This window comes from Asterias amurensis, chromosome 2 (assembly GCF_032118995.1).
Source record: "Asterias amurensis chromosome 2, ASM3211899v1".
In the NCBI taxonomy this organism is placed as follows: domain Eukaryota; kingdom Metazoa; phylum Echinodermata; class Asteroidea; order Forcipulatida; family Asteriidae; genus Asterias; species Asterias amurensis.
In genome coordinates this window covers 14,354,589-14,370,949 of record NC_092649.1, presented here as the reverse complement: position 1 = coordinate 14,370,949, position 16,361 = coordinate 14,354,589, and the positions used below count along the sequence as shown (strand labels likewise).

The following is a 16,361-nucleotide window of genomic DNA, read 5'->3' as shown; positions in this document are numbered from 1 at the left end:
CCTGGAGGTCAGTGGTAAAAATACCGCTTCAGTAACATTTTCTTTGTCCAGCCCCAAAAAATTGAAATGTGAATAGTTGTTTCCTTTTGGAGTTTGCATGGTAATCATGTTGCCTGTAAATAGAACTGCCTCATTTGACTCAACCCTCCAGAGGGAACAACTATTTGTATTTAATAATACTAATAATAAATTTATATGGTGCATAATGTAGGAGCTTCTACGCTCAACACAAAACATAAAACAATGCAAAAAGTATACTAAAACCAATTGTTACAAAAGAAAGATTCAAACATTAAGGGAATCAATGTGTGGTGAAGAGGTTTTTAACTATATAGTGGTTTAATCCCAACGACGCCTGGTTCTTGATAATTTTACCAATCAGTCAACTGTTTCAGCCATTGCTCTCGACCAATAGGAATGAAGAAACTGTCTTATAAGAACAGGTGCAAGGTCCCGTGTCACGTCCATGAATTAACACTATTTTACCAGTCATAAACAAAGGTATATACACAACCACGTGACGCGGTCTCCACCAATAGGAATAGAGAAACTGTCTGAGGTATTTATGAATGAGTACTTATAAGTCCCTTGAAGATCTGAAGCCATGCATTTTTCTACTCAACTTACCTACACATGCCCTTGAATATGGGTCCATCTCAAAACCGGTGCGGCACATACATTGATATGATCCCTCAACATTCTGACAAACCTGGTTAACGCTACAGTCATGTGATCCTAAAACACACTCATTCACATCTGGGGGGAAAAAAAAAACCATAAAGGGATGTCCAATATAGGCGCATGTCCCCCAATTGCCCACTGGATCTGCCCTTGTTGTTAATTTATATCATTATGATAACCGTTACCCATGACATAACTGCATTGATCAATAATTTTAAGAATGAATATTAGAATAACATCAACTACAAAAATGCTCTCATATTCTGTCGTTTTGAGTCTTTTATTCTGATCAGATTAAGAGTGATATACCTTTGCATTCTCGGTAGACTTCATCATATTGCATTCCTTGTGGACAAGAAGGGGCGCAAGTATAACCACCGTAATTATTGGTACATTGCTGACCGAATGGACAATTATCCAGCTGCTCTTCACACTCGTCAATGTCTGCACACAAATAATAAAATAGGAAGTTCTTATAAAGTACAATTAACAATTAACCATATCACACTTGTCAATATCTTCACACAAATACCAAATAATAATAACAATGACAATAACAAACTCTAATAAAGTGCATTTTATGATTAACCATATCACACTCATCAATGTCTGCGGACAAATAATAAAAATAATAATAGGTGGAAATTTGCATCAGGGATAAAGAATATTAATTGTGGTTTTACCCATAAACACCAATGTGTGTTAGCACAGTCTACTCAGTACCAAATCGCAGGCATAATTACTCCGGTGGGATTCGAACCCAAGACCTTTGCTACTAGAGCAGTGTCTTACCAGCTAGACAACCGAGATTGCCCGGCAGCTAGAGGCAGTTCGAATCCTATATGTTCATAAAAATAATAGTAATAATAGTAAAAGTTCATAATTATATAACACATTTTACAATAACCATATCAATGTGCTTTACACTAGTCTCCTGGTCACTGGGCCAATAACATCCCATCTTTCTCAGCTCCATGTAGAGTATACAGCCTGTGCAACTGCATCGCTCCAGACCATCAGAACTCGAATTTGATGCCACAACACAATGTTGAAGTTAAATTGGGGTGCGTTTTCACTTCTACAACCAATGGCCAATTCAACCAAAACAGGTATTAAGTACTTATTGAGTATTGATTGATTGATTGATTGATTGACTGACTGATTGATAATTGATCCTACCTAATGAACAGCCATCATTGGCATCAGCTCGGAATCCTTCTGTACATCTCTTGCACTTGTAGCTTCCTACGGTATTTTGACAGTAGAACTCTGGCGGGCAGTTGTCGGTATCCAAACGACATTCATCAATATCTGGAACAAATTTTTTAGAAAACATATCGCAAGTTTAGTCAACAAAAAACAAAAAAGGAACAATCTAAAAAGGTATTTTAATGTTATTTTATTGGGAAATTGGGTCGTCTGCTTCCACCTGTAGCTTGTCAAAAGTGTTTTTTTCCCTTAGAATTGGACAACATAAAATTAGCTATTGCAAAATGCTTACCAACTAAAATACCCATGATAAATGCTAAATTTGTGTGCTAGTCTTGTACATATCGGAAGTTTGTTGGCCTAAACCATATCGAGAAGTATTACGATGCGATTTTTTTTGGTGTTCAATTACGGTAAAAATATTTAACATATTATTTTATGACTACAAAAGTTTTGGCCAATAGTTGGAAAATTAAAGAAATTAAGCCACACAATGTCTGGAAAATTAAAATAACTATTCAAGAAATCAACAATCCTTTAAACCATTTCATCTCATTCATTTTATTTTATTCGCCTGCAAACATCAATTACAAAAGTTATCCAGCCTTCGATTTCACCAAACTCTTCCTAACCGAGGATTAATCTTAGGACTTAGGACGAGTTCAGTTCCACATCCGAAGACGTTAGGACGCATTGAACCCATCCTAAGTTAGGACGGGATACTCCTCCAAACTCGCAGTAGGATTAATCCCAGCGTTTTGTGAAACCAGCTGCAGTGCCTTTAAATATTTGTCTACCCACCTTCACATGTTTGTAAGTTGGCATTGATGGTATAACCAGTGCCGCATGGTGAGATGCGGATACATCTGAATGAACCTGGAGAGTTGTCACAACGGAACCCATCTTCGCAATCATGCAATCCAGCGGCACACTCATCAACGTCTGTAAAGTTACAAAACAAAACGCTTTTTAGTAGCTTTTCACAGCAAAATAAAACACAATTATGTAAATCAGCACTTCAATAAATTGACAAGAAACTAAAGAAACATACCATGAAAGTATTTTAAACATAAATTTATGAAGAAATTATTAAAATTCTCTAATTATCTAACAGAAAAAAAAAAAAATAGTTACAGGTTGCATGTAGGTTTATTCCAATCCCCTTAGGGCCCATTTAGCATGTCATTCTACAAGTCAGTCAGCTTTTTCACTAGTCCATATTAGTTCATTTAAAATATTTTGGGATCTCCGGATTAATGTGCCGACACTATAAATGAGCTGTCCATCTCTATGTGGGCAGTCTCCCTATTTTGTCACTATCTTTGTCCGGGGGTGCCAATCAGAAGCCATACAACCATAAACTGCCACTTTTTTATGTCAGGGATCACACCCAAGTTTATGATATAACTTGGAAAGTGGCAGCCAGGGGATCACCTCAAGGGGATGCAACTTTTTATTTCAAATATTATTCATTATAAATAGAGAATATACTTTTTCGACACTTTGAGAGAATTCCACCATTTCATCTGGTGTTAAATTTTCTTTTTTAAATTTGGCCAGTGGACCACTAAAGACAGAACCCTGCCTTCTGGGTTTGTTATTTCTCTAACCTCCACATTCTCTTGTGAGTTTATCCACAAATTGTCCCTCGGTGCAGCGTGTTCCCTGACAGTAGAACCCTCCGGCGTAGTTCTGACACAGCTTATGGGGAGGACATACATTATCCTCAAGGCATTCATTAATATCTGTGGGGATGGATCATAAACCAATAATATTAGTAATAATTAGTCCATTATATAGGCCTATTTGGTTTGCAGTAATGTGTGTATCTATTTGCCAGGTAGAGTTTGTTCTTAGAGAACTGTCTTGCTTTATCGGATGTTCAGGAGACTTTAGTTCATTGTTGGCAGCACCTGGGTGCATCTTAGTGGCCCCCAAACTCCTACATACCCCCCTCCATGCTCAAAAACATCTGCGTAACAATAAGTGGTGTGAAGAACGGCTGGCTAAACTCAAGTATCTATAGGCATTGAAAAAACCCAAAGCACCGACAGAAATAAGCCATTATGATGTATGATGGATACAATACTGTTATATGACACTATTAGGTTTGGGTAAACTTGTCTGTATTCTGACCCTTTGCACAGGCGGCAACTGATGCCTCGCTCACCATGTTGGTGGGCAGTTAGGTTTACGGTTATTAACGCCATGTCGCCTAAAATGCACACTTCACTGCATAACGCACGGCATAGAGTTATAATATATGAAAATGCACAGTGAAATTGCCCACCAGTATGGCGCATTCAAGATTTTTCTGATGATAATATCAGGTGAACTGGGTCAATACACCCAAACCCAACAGTGAACTTATATAGTGTCCACCATAACTCTAAAAGGCCAATTGTCGTGGTGCCCTGTGCAAGGTTTCCTGTACAAATTTACTTTTTCCACATAGAGAAGCCCATTCCAAAAGGAAAATGGCTAAAAAGCGAAGTTCAAGGCCTTATAGGGATGCAATTATTCCCCCACTTTTAAAAAGTAGTTATTGCTTTTAACTTCCCCCCGAGCTAAAGTCAATTTAAAGGCTCAATGAAATTTTAAGAAACTTCTGAAATCTGGCAAAAATCCTCAAGAAATCACATGCCCGAGTTTCATAAAAAAGAAGAAGATTTTTAACCTACATCGTAGCACAAATTTAGTACATTCACATGTATGCTGCAACTGATGATGTACAAAAACAATGAAAAGTAATGAAAAAGCCATTTAATGCACTTTTTTGTTTGTTTACTAATTACTATCATCTGTGTAATAGACCCTTCCCCATGAAATAAGTAAATTGCACATAGCGCGTGTGCACTAACGTTTTGGTTGGCAAAATGAGGGAGTATCGCGCTGTTTTGTACACGGCTAATAGGTGCGTGACGCAGACGAGATTGCGCGTCTGCTTAGTGCACAACCATATGGCGTTTGCCAACCAACAGGGTCTGTACGCATGCGTGAATGTTATTAGCATATTTCATGGGAAGGGTCCATGGTTATTAACTCTTTCACAATGGCGCGCTGCTAAAATTGGCTCAGTAAATTACACCACATGCTGGAAACTGCTGCCAGCAGTTCAAAGTCAACACAATTTAAACTCGCTTCAGATTGGCCTTTCCCCAAATTATGTGCAGTTACTAGCCAATGAAATGACTCGTTATATACCTTGCTCACTTTATTTCCATAACAAACTCCTGGAAAGAGCAGAGAACAGGAAAGAAAAACAGAAAACCCCAATTTTGTTTAACTGTGCTACCTTTTGCGTATGCGCTGAATCACATGTATACTGTTTAACACAAATAGTGCAAACCTTCACAGCTGCACATTTAATTCCGTAGTGAAAGAGTTTTAAAAAGCACCAAAAGTTAAAATTAATTAGCATCCTTGATAAATGAGATTATTATGCAGCTTATTATAATGTAATTAATTAACATCTTCATTATTTAAAGACAGTGGACACTTTTGGCACTTGTCAAAGACTAGCCTTCACAGTTGGTGTATCTCAACATATGCATAAAATAACAAACCTGTGAAAATTTGAGCTCAATCGGTCATCGGACTTGCGAGATAATAATGAAAGGAAAAAACACCCTTGTCACACGAAGTTGTGTGCGTTTAGATGGTTGATTTCGAGACCTCAAGTTTTAAATCTGAGGTCTCGAAATCAAATTCATAGAAAATTAGTTCTTTCTCAAAAACTATGGCACTTCAGAGGGAGCCGTTTCTCACAATGTCTTATACCATCAACCTCTCCCCATTACTCGTTACCAAGTAAGGTTTTATGCGAATAAGTATTTTGAGTAATAACCAATAGTGTCCACTGCCTTTAATGAAAGCATGAATGTCCAATGCGGCAAATTTAATTGATTGATAAAGATAACAATTTTAATCATTTTAAATAATACAAATGAAAAAACATTTAAGCCAAGTGTGAAACTTTACAGTAAGAAAATGCATAGCTGTTACAAGATCTATGTCGTTAATGGTCCAATACACATTATGTTGTTAATAAAGCAAATACATTTTTAAAACTGAATGGTTTATTAATATTTTCATGTAAAAAATGCTGCTAATAAAATCAGTTTGCAAGGAAGAATTATGCAAGCAACAATTTAAAATTACAACTTCAATCATATTAATTAACTTAAATGAAAGAGTTTTAGCAGAGTGTGGAACTAAAGTTAAAAGTAAGAAACAGCATAGATGTTACAAGCATCTACACAATTTCTGGTCTAATTCACATTTTCGATGTTAAAATTGTTTATTTTTATGAATAAAATGCTGCTTATAAAATCAGTTTGCAAGGAAGAATTATGAAAGCATGGTGATGCCATACTTCTTTGTTCCGATACAGCCAGCCATCTTAAGAGAATTACAAATTATGCTTTGAGACTATCTAAAGAATACGAATGCTTAGTTCCACAATCTACCCATCAACAGCAACAGTAGATAATTAGCAGGACACATTCTTTCAGAGCTAAGCAGAATAAGTTCTTTTAGATAAAAAGCAAAACAATTTTAGAAGCAGGACAAGTTCTCTACTCAGCAGCTGTAGATAAATATCAGTTCAAAATCTTACAACTTAGAAGGATTGGTTCTTAACAGAGCTAGTTCGAGATTCCAACACACTATGATAATCGGCCATGGCTTACGGCCACAATTTCCTCCACATTACCTTCCATAATGTCTTGACAGAGAACAGAAAAATCCTGGCGCATATTTTTTACGACAAAGGTTAGGGTTTCAAAACTTCTTACTGCAATTCTAAAAATGTCCCCAAAACTAATACCACGCAGAGGAAACATTGCAAAGTGGTTAATGTCTACATGTATTAACTCACTGGTATGTCATTTGGATTTGTCTGGTATATCCATCCAGTACTTTGCATTTACAATCTTTCACATGGGGTTGAAAGCCATATATAGATTTGTTGTCATTGCCAGTTAAAGAGGTAAAGCAGCGAGGAGTAAAGAAGTGATTTTTTTTTAAAGCAAGTTTTTGAATAATCATGTGTTACAAGCGTTATGACTTATTCAGTGGTTAAATAATGACTGGGATACCTTCACATCGAGAGGTTTCCGGATCGAAAATCATTCCCGTTGAACATGTGGCAGCATGGCACACATACGACCCCACCGTGTTGGTACATGTTTGACCTCGAGAGCAGATGTCTCCCACTGTTTCACACTCGTTTAAGTCTGTATAATAGCAGCCAGGGATAAGTGTTGTTCTCTCAGTGGACTCGACTCACTTTTAGGCTCAAACAATTTTTAGTTTTCTACTGACCTTTAAGTTTTCTGTTTATTAATAATAATAATAGTAATATGGCTTCTTATACTATTATAAGTTATCACACAAGCGCGAGTGGAACACGGAAAAATATAGCGCTTCTGTGTCATATGGGACGCAGACTCGCAATTTTTTTCTGTATTTCCACGAGTGCGCGTGTGATAACGTATTTATCTTCAAGCAAACTTGGCGCGTGACATAGAACACACGATACGCATGGTAGTGATATTAGCCGTGCAATATAGGTTTTTATCACCACTCCATTCTGCCAATCTGATTGGAGGATTAGCACGTACTTGAAGATAAAGCGCTCATATCCGTCACCCAGTCACCCAGTGACGCTCCTGGCACTGTAACATACAGTGTTTTCTGCAAGGTTTGTGGGACTATGTTAGAATTATGACTCCTAATCTTGAACCATACGACAGAGCCAGCTCAGTTCTCTTCCGCACAAATGTGTTGCACCTTAACTTTTTCATTAATCAGCCAGCAGTTATTCCACTAGTCCCCCGACTATAGAAATATTGACTGCTATGAGGGGCACGGTTAAAATTATAGGCCCAAGGTGATGTCAAAACCATGACTATGCCTGAAGTGAAGGTGAGGGCATGAAACATTTGATTGAATTAGGACTGACCTACTTGTACACATAGTGTTGGCTCCAATAGACTTTTCAGGCTATTTAATCACAATTTTCAAATTTTTTTGATAAATCAGACTGAAGTAGGAAGAATATTATGCCTGAACCATTTAATGGCTAGAACAAAAGGTTTCTTTTTGACTTGAACATTCCCAAACAGGTGATGGGAATGGGTTTGAATCCCAAAGCTAACTGGTCAAGACGAACTATGCAATTAAATGGGGGCAAGAATATTCACAAGGGTTACCCAATGTGATTTATAAAGCCCAGTTCAAACTTGCACAATGCAATGCGAATAATTCACAACAGCTGAAATGTGCTCAACTCCTGCAAAATATTTTCCTGCGAAAAAATGCCATGTGACGTCAAAATTCGTATCTCATGCGCATGAAGTATGAACCAGGCTTTTTGACGTATAGTGGACACTATAGGAGTGCCCTGTTTGGTTTGGGTGTCTACAGACAAGTTAAAGGAAAGGTACACGTTTGGTAATTGTCAAAGACAGTGTTCTCACATGGTGTTTCCCAACATAAGCATAAAATAACAAGTCTGTGAAAATTTGAGCTAAATTGGTCACTGACGTTGCAAGAAAATGATGAGAGAAAAAACACCCTTGTGGACAAATTTGTGTGCTTTCAGATAGGAATAAAAGACTTTACTGAGAAATTACCTTTTCTCTAAATCTATGCTACTTCAGAGGGGGCCGTTTCTCACAATATTTTGCTTGCTTAATACCAAGTCAGTTTTTAAGTTAATATTTGTTTTGAGTAATTACCAAACGTGTACCTTCCCTTTAAGCCAGATTCAATATTGTTATATGAATGTGTTCACCATAATTATCTCAAAATGGCTTTTGGGCAGCTACAAAAAAACACCAAAAAACAAAGGAGGTGTTAACAACTTTGCTTATAAGTTACTTCTGCCAAATACATTGAGTGACTTACCGATGCATGTAGATCTATCAGAATCCAGATCGTACCCTTGATCGCAATAGCATTCATGAGAATTAATTCCAACGGGTCGGCAACCGTACTCACAGTCTGCAAACATACAGGCCACGGATGGAGACGTTGGTGCTGGGGGAGTCAAGCAAAACAGGAGGAGGGCGTAAGGGGACAAGAAAAAGCTGTTAAAGGATTTGGGTACCTTTTCAAAATATCCATAGATTTACATTAAACTTACAGGGTTTGAAGATAATGATAGTGGAAAGCTTCCCTCAAATATTACCTACTGAGGTGCTGTAGTTTTTGAGAAATGAGTAAAACAATGTCATGAAAATACGTTTGTAAATGATTAAAATAATTTTCATCTCATGAGACGAAAATTATTTTCATGACATTGTTTTACTCATTTCCCAAACACTACAGCACCTCAGCACGTAATATTTTCAGGGAAGCTTTCTACTATCATTATCTTCAAACTGTGTAAGTTTAGTGTAAATCTGTGGACATTGTGTTTTTTGTCCTACAAAAGTTACATAGACCCTTTAAAGTCTGATCAGAGATCAGTGTCATTAATTTTCAGATAGGTGGACAAAGTAAACATTTCTTTAACAACCAAACAAATATACAACAGTTTATACAACAAATAAAACCTAACTGATATTGAGTACTTTGAATCTTTGTTTGTTGTAAGTTTAGTACAAATATTTTCTTCAAAAGTCAATTTCATCAAAACAGGGGTATCTCTCTTTGAATCTTTGTTTGTTATCAAAAGTGTCAATATTATTGTCTTGAAAAGAGACAAAAAAACTCCCTAAAACCTTTAAGTGTTTCTAGTAAACCAAAACACCTGAGAACAACATTATATTGTAAAGAGCAAACTCAGTAGAAAAAGAAGCATTGTTTCCTTCATGGTGCTGCGGACTCATCAAGATGTTTTATTGAAAGTCATTTTTCATCAAACCTGCATTGGTCCCTGTAATAAAGAAATCTGTAAATGATAGCACACTATTTGGGTATCCTTTTTAATAAAAAGCAAATGAGCAAAATAGCCTTCAAGCATTTGTTCATTAGTTTGTTAGTAAAGCTCTCTCTCTTTTTTGGGGCTGATTATTTTGTATTAATATTGATAAAATTAGCATCCTGGTTACCACGGCAACTGAAGCCATCACGTTGAAGCTGATATCCTTCGTAACATGAGCACACATAGGAGTTTCCGTAGGGCTGGCAATTATGTTGACAAAAAGAGTCATCGCAAATGCTGGTTAAATCTTGCCTCTCTGTGATGGGTGGAGAAAAAAACAAACACTGCAGGGGGCACAATCTGATAATGTGCAGCTAAAGCAAAACATAAAGGAAAATGTATGCATTCGTTTTTGGCACTCTTTCAATTGTTTAATGGCACTGGACACGTTTGGTAATTTGTCTAAAAACAGTCTTGTCACTTGGTGTATCTTTCAACATTTGCACAAAATAAAAAACCTGTTAAAATTTGAACTCAATTGGTCGTCGAAGTTGCGAGTTACAATTGAAATAAAAAACACCCTTGTCACACAAAGTTATGTGCTTTCAGATGATTGATTCCAGGACCTCAAAATCTAATTCTGAGGTCTCCAAATCAAATTCTTGGAAAATTATATCATTCTTGAAAACTACGTTACTTTGGAGGGAGCCGTTTCTCACAATGTTTTATACTATCAACAGCTCTCAACTGCTCGTAAACAAATAAATGTGCCACTGCTGTTAAATTTATTTGCAAGCCATTTTTTAAAGGGGAAGCAATAAAAGCTTAAGAAGAAAAAAAGAGGAAATGCTGTTAGTGTCTGAAAAGCAAAATTTGCAGTTATATCTTCTTGGGTAAATTTTCCCACTGAGCCACAAATTAGTCCTGCTTTCTGGCCAAATTTAACAAGCAGAAAAAAATATGCAAAACAAATTCAGCAGGAAACAGTCAGAGATGGTATAACTGATAAAGTCTGCTAACTTAATTCTGTGCTTACATGCTAATTAATTTGTGCTTACGCAGCTTTTGGAAATTTTTTCTCGTGATTAATTTAGTTTTTGTGTTATTTTAAAGCTTAAGCAGCACACTCTCAAGGGCTCAAATGTATAACTGGATCACAGGCCTGAGGCTGATGGCTGTTGCATCGGGCCAGTAAACTCACAACTGGACAGAATTATTCCATTGTGGACTTTTCTGAGTCTGATTAATATTTGTTAACTCCGTTGAGTTTTTTTTTTAAATAATTGAAAGCATACTGTACTGATCCATAAAACAAATGAGACCAATCTTCCCTTTTTAAGTAGGATTTGAAACTTTGCATGGTGGAGATAAGATATAGAAGAGTTTGCAGTAACACCATGTAATAATCTCTAAATGAGTTGGGGTGGTTCTGAAAAGATCAGTATGCTCTGATCGTATGCTCTCATCGTCTTGAAGACGATCAGAGCATACTGATCGAAACGTCGAGGACGATCAGAGCATACTGACGTCGAGTTAAACCAACGGTTCTTGAAACTCATTTAGAGATTATTACATGGTGTTACCGCAAACTCTTCTATATCTTCCCTTTTTACTTTGAAATTTGGGTTTTCTTCCTCTTAATTGGATTAAGTGGTCTTGTAAGATATTTCCAGTAGTAACTTTAAGCTGAGCCCTGCTTTAAAAGCTGAGATGGTTTTGAGAATGAAATATGAGCAAAATGAAATGACTTATGCCATGAAATCAGCCTTAAGCCCGATTCATACTTTCTGTGAATGCGCTTACGAATGTTGACATCAAAAATTTGCAACATTGTTTTTTTGTATCAGCTAACCTGTGCTCAACTCCTGCGAAACATTCCCTGCGAAAACAGCTCTGTGATGTCAAAATTTGTACCATATTCCTAGAAAATATGAACCGGGCTTAAGATTGAGTTTTATAGATGGCAAATGAATACATAATTTATAAAAAATATACACAAATGTTGCTCCTTTTTTACTTAGAGGAAGGGAGGAGATGTGGGGACACGTTAATAACTGTAACGCAGGAAAAGGGTCTTATAAGTCTCACATTACCTCTGATACAGGTCATGTTGTCAGAGGTAGACAAGATATATCCAACCGGACACTCGCAAACATATGAGCCAATCAGATTGACACATTTACTGGTACACAAGGTCAATCCATTGGCCTTGGCAATGTTGCATTCATTCCCTGAGGAACAAATATCACAGGGATGTTAGCATAAAGAATGTAGACTTAACAAGATAACAAGACATCAAAAATTCATTTTATGAGATGTAAAGAGTTAATTCACATAAAAAATATAGGCACATGTATCTTACCAAAAAAGCCCTTAAAGGCAGTGGACACTATTGGTAATTACTCAAAATAATTTTGGGCATAAAACCTTTCTTGGTGACGAGTAATGGGGAGTGGTTGATGGTATAAAACATTGTGAGAAACGGCTTCCTCTGAAGTGCCATAGTTTTCGAGAAAGAAGTAACTTTCCACGAATTTGATTTTGAGACCTCAGATTTAGAACTTGAGGTCTCGAAATCAACCATCTAAACGCACACAACTTCGTGAGACAAGGGTTATTTTTATAGTTATTCCCAGGGCAGGGCTCGTCCTGAACACTAATCAACCTGCTATGGGCTAGAATAAACACAACTTTTCAACTTGCCTTGTGGGCTGCTGAAAAGTCACTCAACCATCTTGTTTAAAATGCTCAGATTTCTTTCTTTTCAGAAGTTAATAGTAGTTGAAAAAAAATGCATCATTATAAACCAAAAGGGAAAGTGACTGGGTAAATTTTGAAATGATTTTTGGGGTTAAACAAAGAATTGACGTAAGTGGGATTCGAACCAACGACCTCCAGCTCTACCAACTGAGCTATCTAGCCCTATCCCTATTTTGTCAATATCTTTGTTCGGGGGTGCCAGTCAGAAGCCATACAACCGTTAACTGTCGTGTAGATGAAATAAATTGTGTCAACTTATTTATGCCTGTGTGAACGTAAACTTCATTTGACCATTAAACTGGTGGTGATAACATCAGAAAGAAACATTTATGGCAATATTTGCCTACAATCTTGGCTACTTAAACTTCCTGGGGGAGAGCGAGTAAAACTACAACCCATTTTAAAAGCCCTATAAGCTATTTAACATAAAGCTGAAGCACAATTCCTGCTGAGAAAGGGTCATTTCCCTGGAGTTTGCAAGGATTACCAGTTAAAGGGTGAAACGGTCAATCAAATTTTCTCAAGTATTTCATGGGGAAATTCGTCAGAAAGGAAAGGGGTGTTTTATCTGTCTCCTCTACCCACAGGCTGTAAATAAACCTGGGATGAATTTCACAAACAGATAAGACTAGTCTTATCTCAAGATAGGACGAGAACTAGCCTTTAACCCCTAAGGTCCTAGTCCTAAGTTAGGACTATCTTTGTCAAATCAACCCCTGACAAATTGTCACTTCTACATGTATGTTCCCTTTCAAACAAGAGGCATTTAACGAGGGTCCCTTGCCAAGTTTTAGCATGGTTAATTTTTTTTACAAAATGTACCTCGTGTGAAAGGTGACAATTCATGTACTGTCCAAGATCTCTTGTAAAATCTTGTCAAACAACATTTTAAAACTGTGCTAAAATCAAGCAAGGGACCACTGTTAACTTCTGTCTTGTGAATGTAGGGCTAAAGTGACTTACTTTCATTGACTTCACCAGCTCTAAGGCAACATTCACGGAAGGCATAATCACACTCCACTCCCAGGCCGAGTCCATCACATGGTGCATCCTCTGTGTGCGCTCTTATACCAAGTGCACAACAATCACAACACGTCTGCAGGGTAAAATGTAAACAACCAACCATTGGATTTCACAGTGTTCTGTTTAGTGTTCAGGTTTTCAAATAGCAGCCAATGGCTTAAAGACACTGGACACTATTGGTAAATGTCAAAGACCAGTCTTCTCACTCAGTGTATCTCAACATATGCATAAAATAACAAACCTGTGAAAATTTGAGCTCAATTGGTCGTTGAAGTTGCGATGTACTGAAAGAAAATAACCATTGTCACACGAAGTTGTGTGCTTTCAGTTGCTTGATTTTGAGACGTCAAAATCTAATTCTGAGGTCTTGAAATCAAATTTGTGGAAAATTACTTCTTTCTCGAAAACTAAGTTACTTCAGAGGGAGCTGTTTCTCACAATATATTTTAAACTACGAACAGCTCCCCATTACTCGTTACCAAGTAAGGTTTTATGCTTGTAATTATTTTGAGTAATTACCATAGTGTCCACTGCCTTTTAATTCAAAGAAACACAAATGCTGGATTAATTTAAACCCCGTTAAAGAAGCATTACAGAATTGGTAAGAAAACAAATCATTTAAGATCACAGATTTAAATACAATTTACACAGTCTAATGATAACGTACAGAAAAAAATCCCTTGAAACATTTCTGTCTGAAATGTCATATTTAAAAATAAAAAAATAAAGCTAGTTTCTCGTTTGGAGTTGTTTTTCTTTTTCTTTTTTTCGTTTTTTTTTGCGTTAATTTGATTTATTCTTTGGAATCTACATAACATCGCTAGTGGTGTCAAATTTAACACCCGGTTTTCGCAATGAAGAATAATTATTGTAATGATAATTTACACTCAGTATATTGATCATAAAATTCACTCAACTACTATCATAAGACAATTAAACAACTTTTTATTTGAAGCTACGAAATAAATAGTTTCCTCTGAACAATACATTCGATAAGCTTCCCTGGGTCGACCCCGCGTGCTCACTCGGGTGAGACCCTGACAAGAGCTAAACGAACGATCACACTCGCCCTCTCGTGGTGACGTCATGCACCTCGGGTCAGCCCCCAAGTGGCTGACCCGGGTGAGCCCCTGCATTGGCGTCAAATTAGCTATTCGAACGTACCGGGGTCAGACCGGGGTCGATCCAGTGAAGCTAATCGAACGCACCCACTGTTACACACTTATCACATTCAAAAATATAATTTATCTTTAACAGCAAGGACACTGTTCAAATCCGAAACAACGTCTTACCCCGCCCCCTTTTTTTCGAAAGAGAATAAGTCAATAACTGAGAGTATTTATAATATTTTGCACAATAACCGGAAATTGGAATTCAACTTTTAATACGATGAAAAATGTTTATACTTAATAAAAGCATTGGCATCAACACACATTCTTTACCTAGATTATGACATTCGATATCCTGGAAATATTAGTTGAATAAATATGTTGAACAATGAAAGTTATACTATACAAATAAACTTTGGTGTCGATAAAGATGTTTAACTTCGAGTAAAGAACAGTCGATAACCTGGGAATATTATTTGAATAAATATGTTGAACAATGAAAGTTATACTATATAAATAAACTTGGAGTTTATCGCTCAGTGAGCATTTTATTAATTTTTTGTATTTATCAATATCATGTAAAATGTGTAACTTTTTTTGCCACTATTTTCTCAAGACCCAGATGGTCTATCGAACTTCTAAAGGTTAGTCAGCTTGTGTATATGGTGGATTACATAAAGTGCTTCACCTCTCCCTGTATAATTCAACGCATATTGACCAGGCAGGCCCAATTTCATAAAACTGTTAAGCAGAAAATTCTGCTTAGCAAATATCTGTGTTGAAGCAAGAAATGACTGGGATATCAGTCCCAGTGATAATCTGCGCTCGGCAAGTTTTTTCTTTACAGGCTTAATGAAAATGGGCCCTCTGATTAAGCCAAAGAAGTAGCGACTTCTAACACGCCAAACATCTTAACTACTTTATTTATTTATTGGAGAAAAGAAAAGAAAATGTACCTTTTTAGGAGAACCAGAACATGTGTTTTCTTTCATGCGATCGCAGCTTCCTACATTGCTCCTGTGCTGAATCCCATCATTGCAAATTCTCTTCTGGCAGCAGGATTGCATGGAGGTGCGGCAATCTTTACGATCTTCCTCATCTTGCAGTCTACTCATAGTTTCACTTGAGCCTGCAGCAACACTGGAGCAGTTATTGTTGCTATCATTAAGGTAGGCTGCCCCTTCATCACAGCATCGAGTGATGTACTGATGCATCAGTATAGCTAGCAAACAAAAAGGAAATGAAGAGTTTTAAAACTTTAAACTAAAACTATATTAAGTAGGGTTTGGATAAAACTATATTTGCCTTCTTTCTAATATACAGGTTGAGTCAAAAAGAAGTTAATCAAGATTTTGGATTTAAAAACCAAACAACAACCGACACTCAGACCCCAGTGATGCATATATTAATTAAGCATTCTTTCCTACTTATCTGAAAAAATAAAATGAAACGAAATGAAGAAGCAATCTTTTTTCTTACGCATGAAGGAAGGGTGAATATTAGGGTCTTCAGATGCTATTTTCTCAATTTTTGCAGTGTCTACATTTAGTCAAGCACTTGTCGTCTCCACATGAAAATCTTTAAAGAATTTTGTCTTAAAATTTTTCCTTCACTTTTAGGTGTGTAAAAAGTGCTATATTGACTGCTCTAAACCCGATGCAAATTTAACATCTATTACGTTGCAGTAGTACCCGCTGCTAAAACAT

At 36.8% G+C, this 16,361-nt stretch overlaps 1 protein-coding gene across 3 annotated transcripts in view; it reads right to left on the bottom strand.

Annotated features, from left to right (window-relative positions):
• Positions 1–16,361, bottom strand: part of LOC139951712 (uncharacterized) — a 33,757-nt gene that overhangs the window by 13,412 nt on the left and 3,984 nt on the right. Inside the window, exons 3-13 of one of the 3 annotated variants that reach the window (XM_071950756.1) lie at positions 15,612–15,877; positions 13,487–13,619; positions 11,857–11,994; positions 9,951–10,079; positions 8,803–8,934; positions 6,990–7,127; positions 3,501–3,635; positions 2,692–2,832; positions 1,861–1,992; positions 991–1,125; positions 628–756 (exon numbers count right to left, since the gene is read on the bottom strand). In XM_071950756.1, coding sequence (XP_071806857.1) covers positions 628–756; positions 991–1,125; positions 1,861–1,992; positions 2,692–2,832; positions 3,501–3,635; positions 6,990–7,127; positions 8,803–8,934; positions 9,951–10,079; positions 11,857–11,994; positions 13,487–13,619; positions 15,612–15,877 — 1,608 coding nt within the window. The remainder of the gene's footprint in view (positions 1–627; positions 757–990; positions 1,126–1,860; positions 1,993–2,691; positions 2,833–3,500; positions 3,636–6,989; positions 7,128–8,802; positions 8,935–9,950; positions 10,080–11,856; positions 11,995–13,486; positions 13,620–15,611; positions 15,878–16,361) is intronic. The other 2 variants (XM_071950770.1, XM_071950764.1) reach the window with 2 other exon arrangements.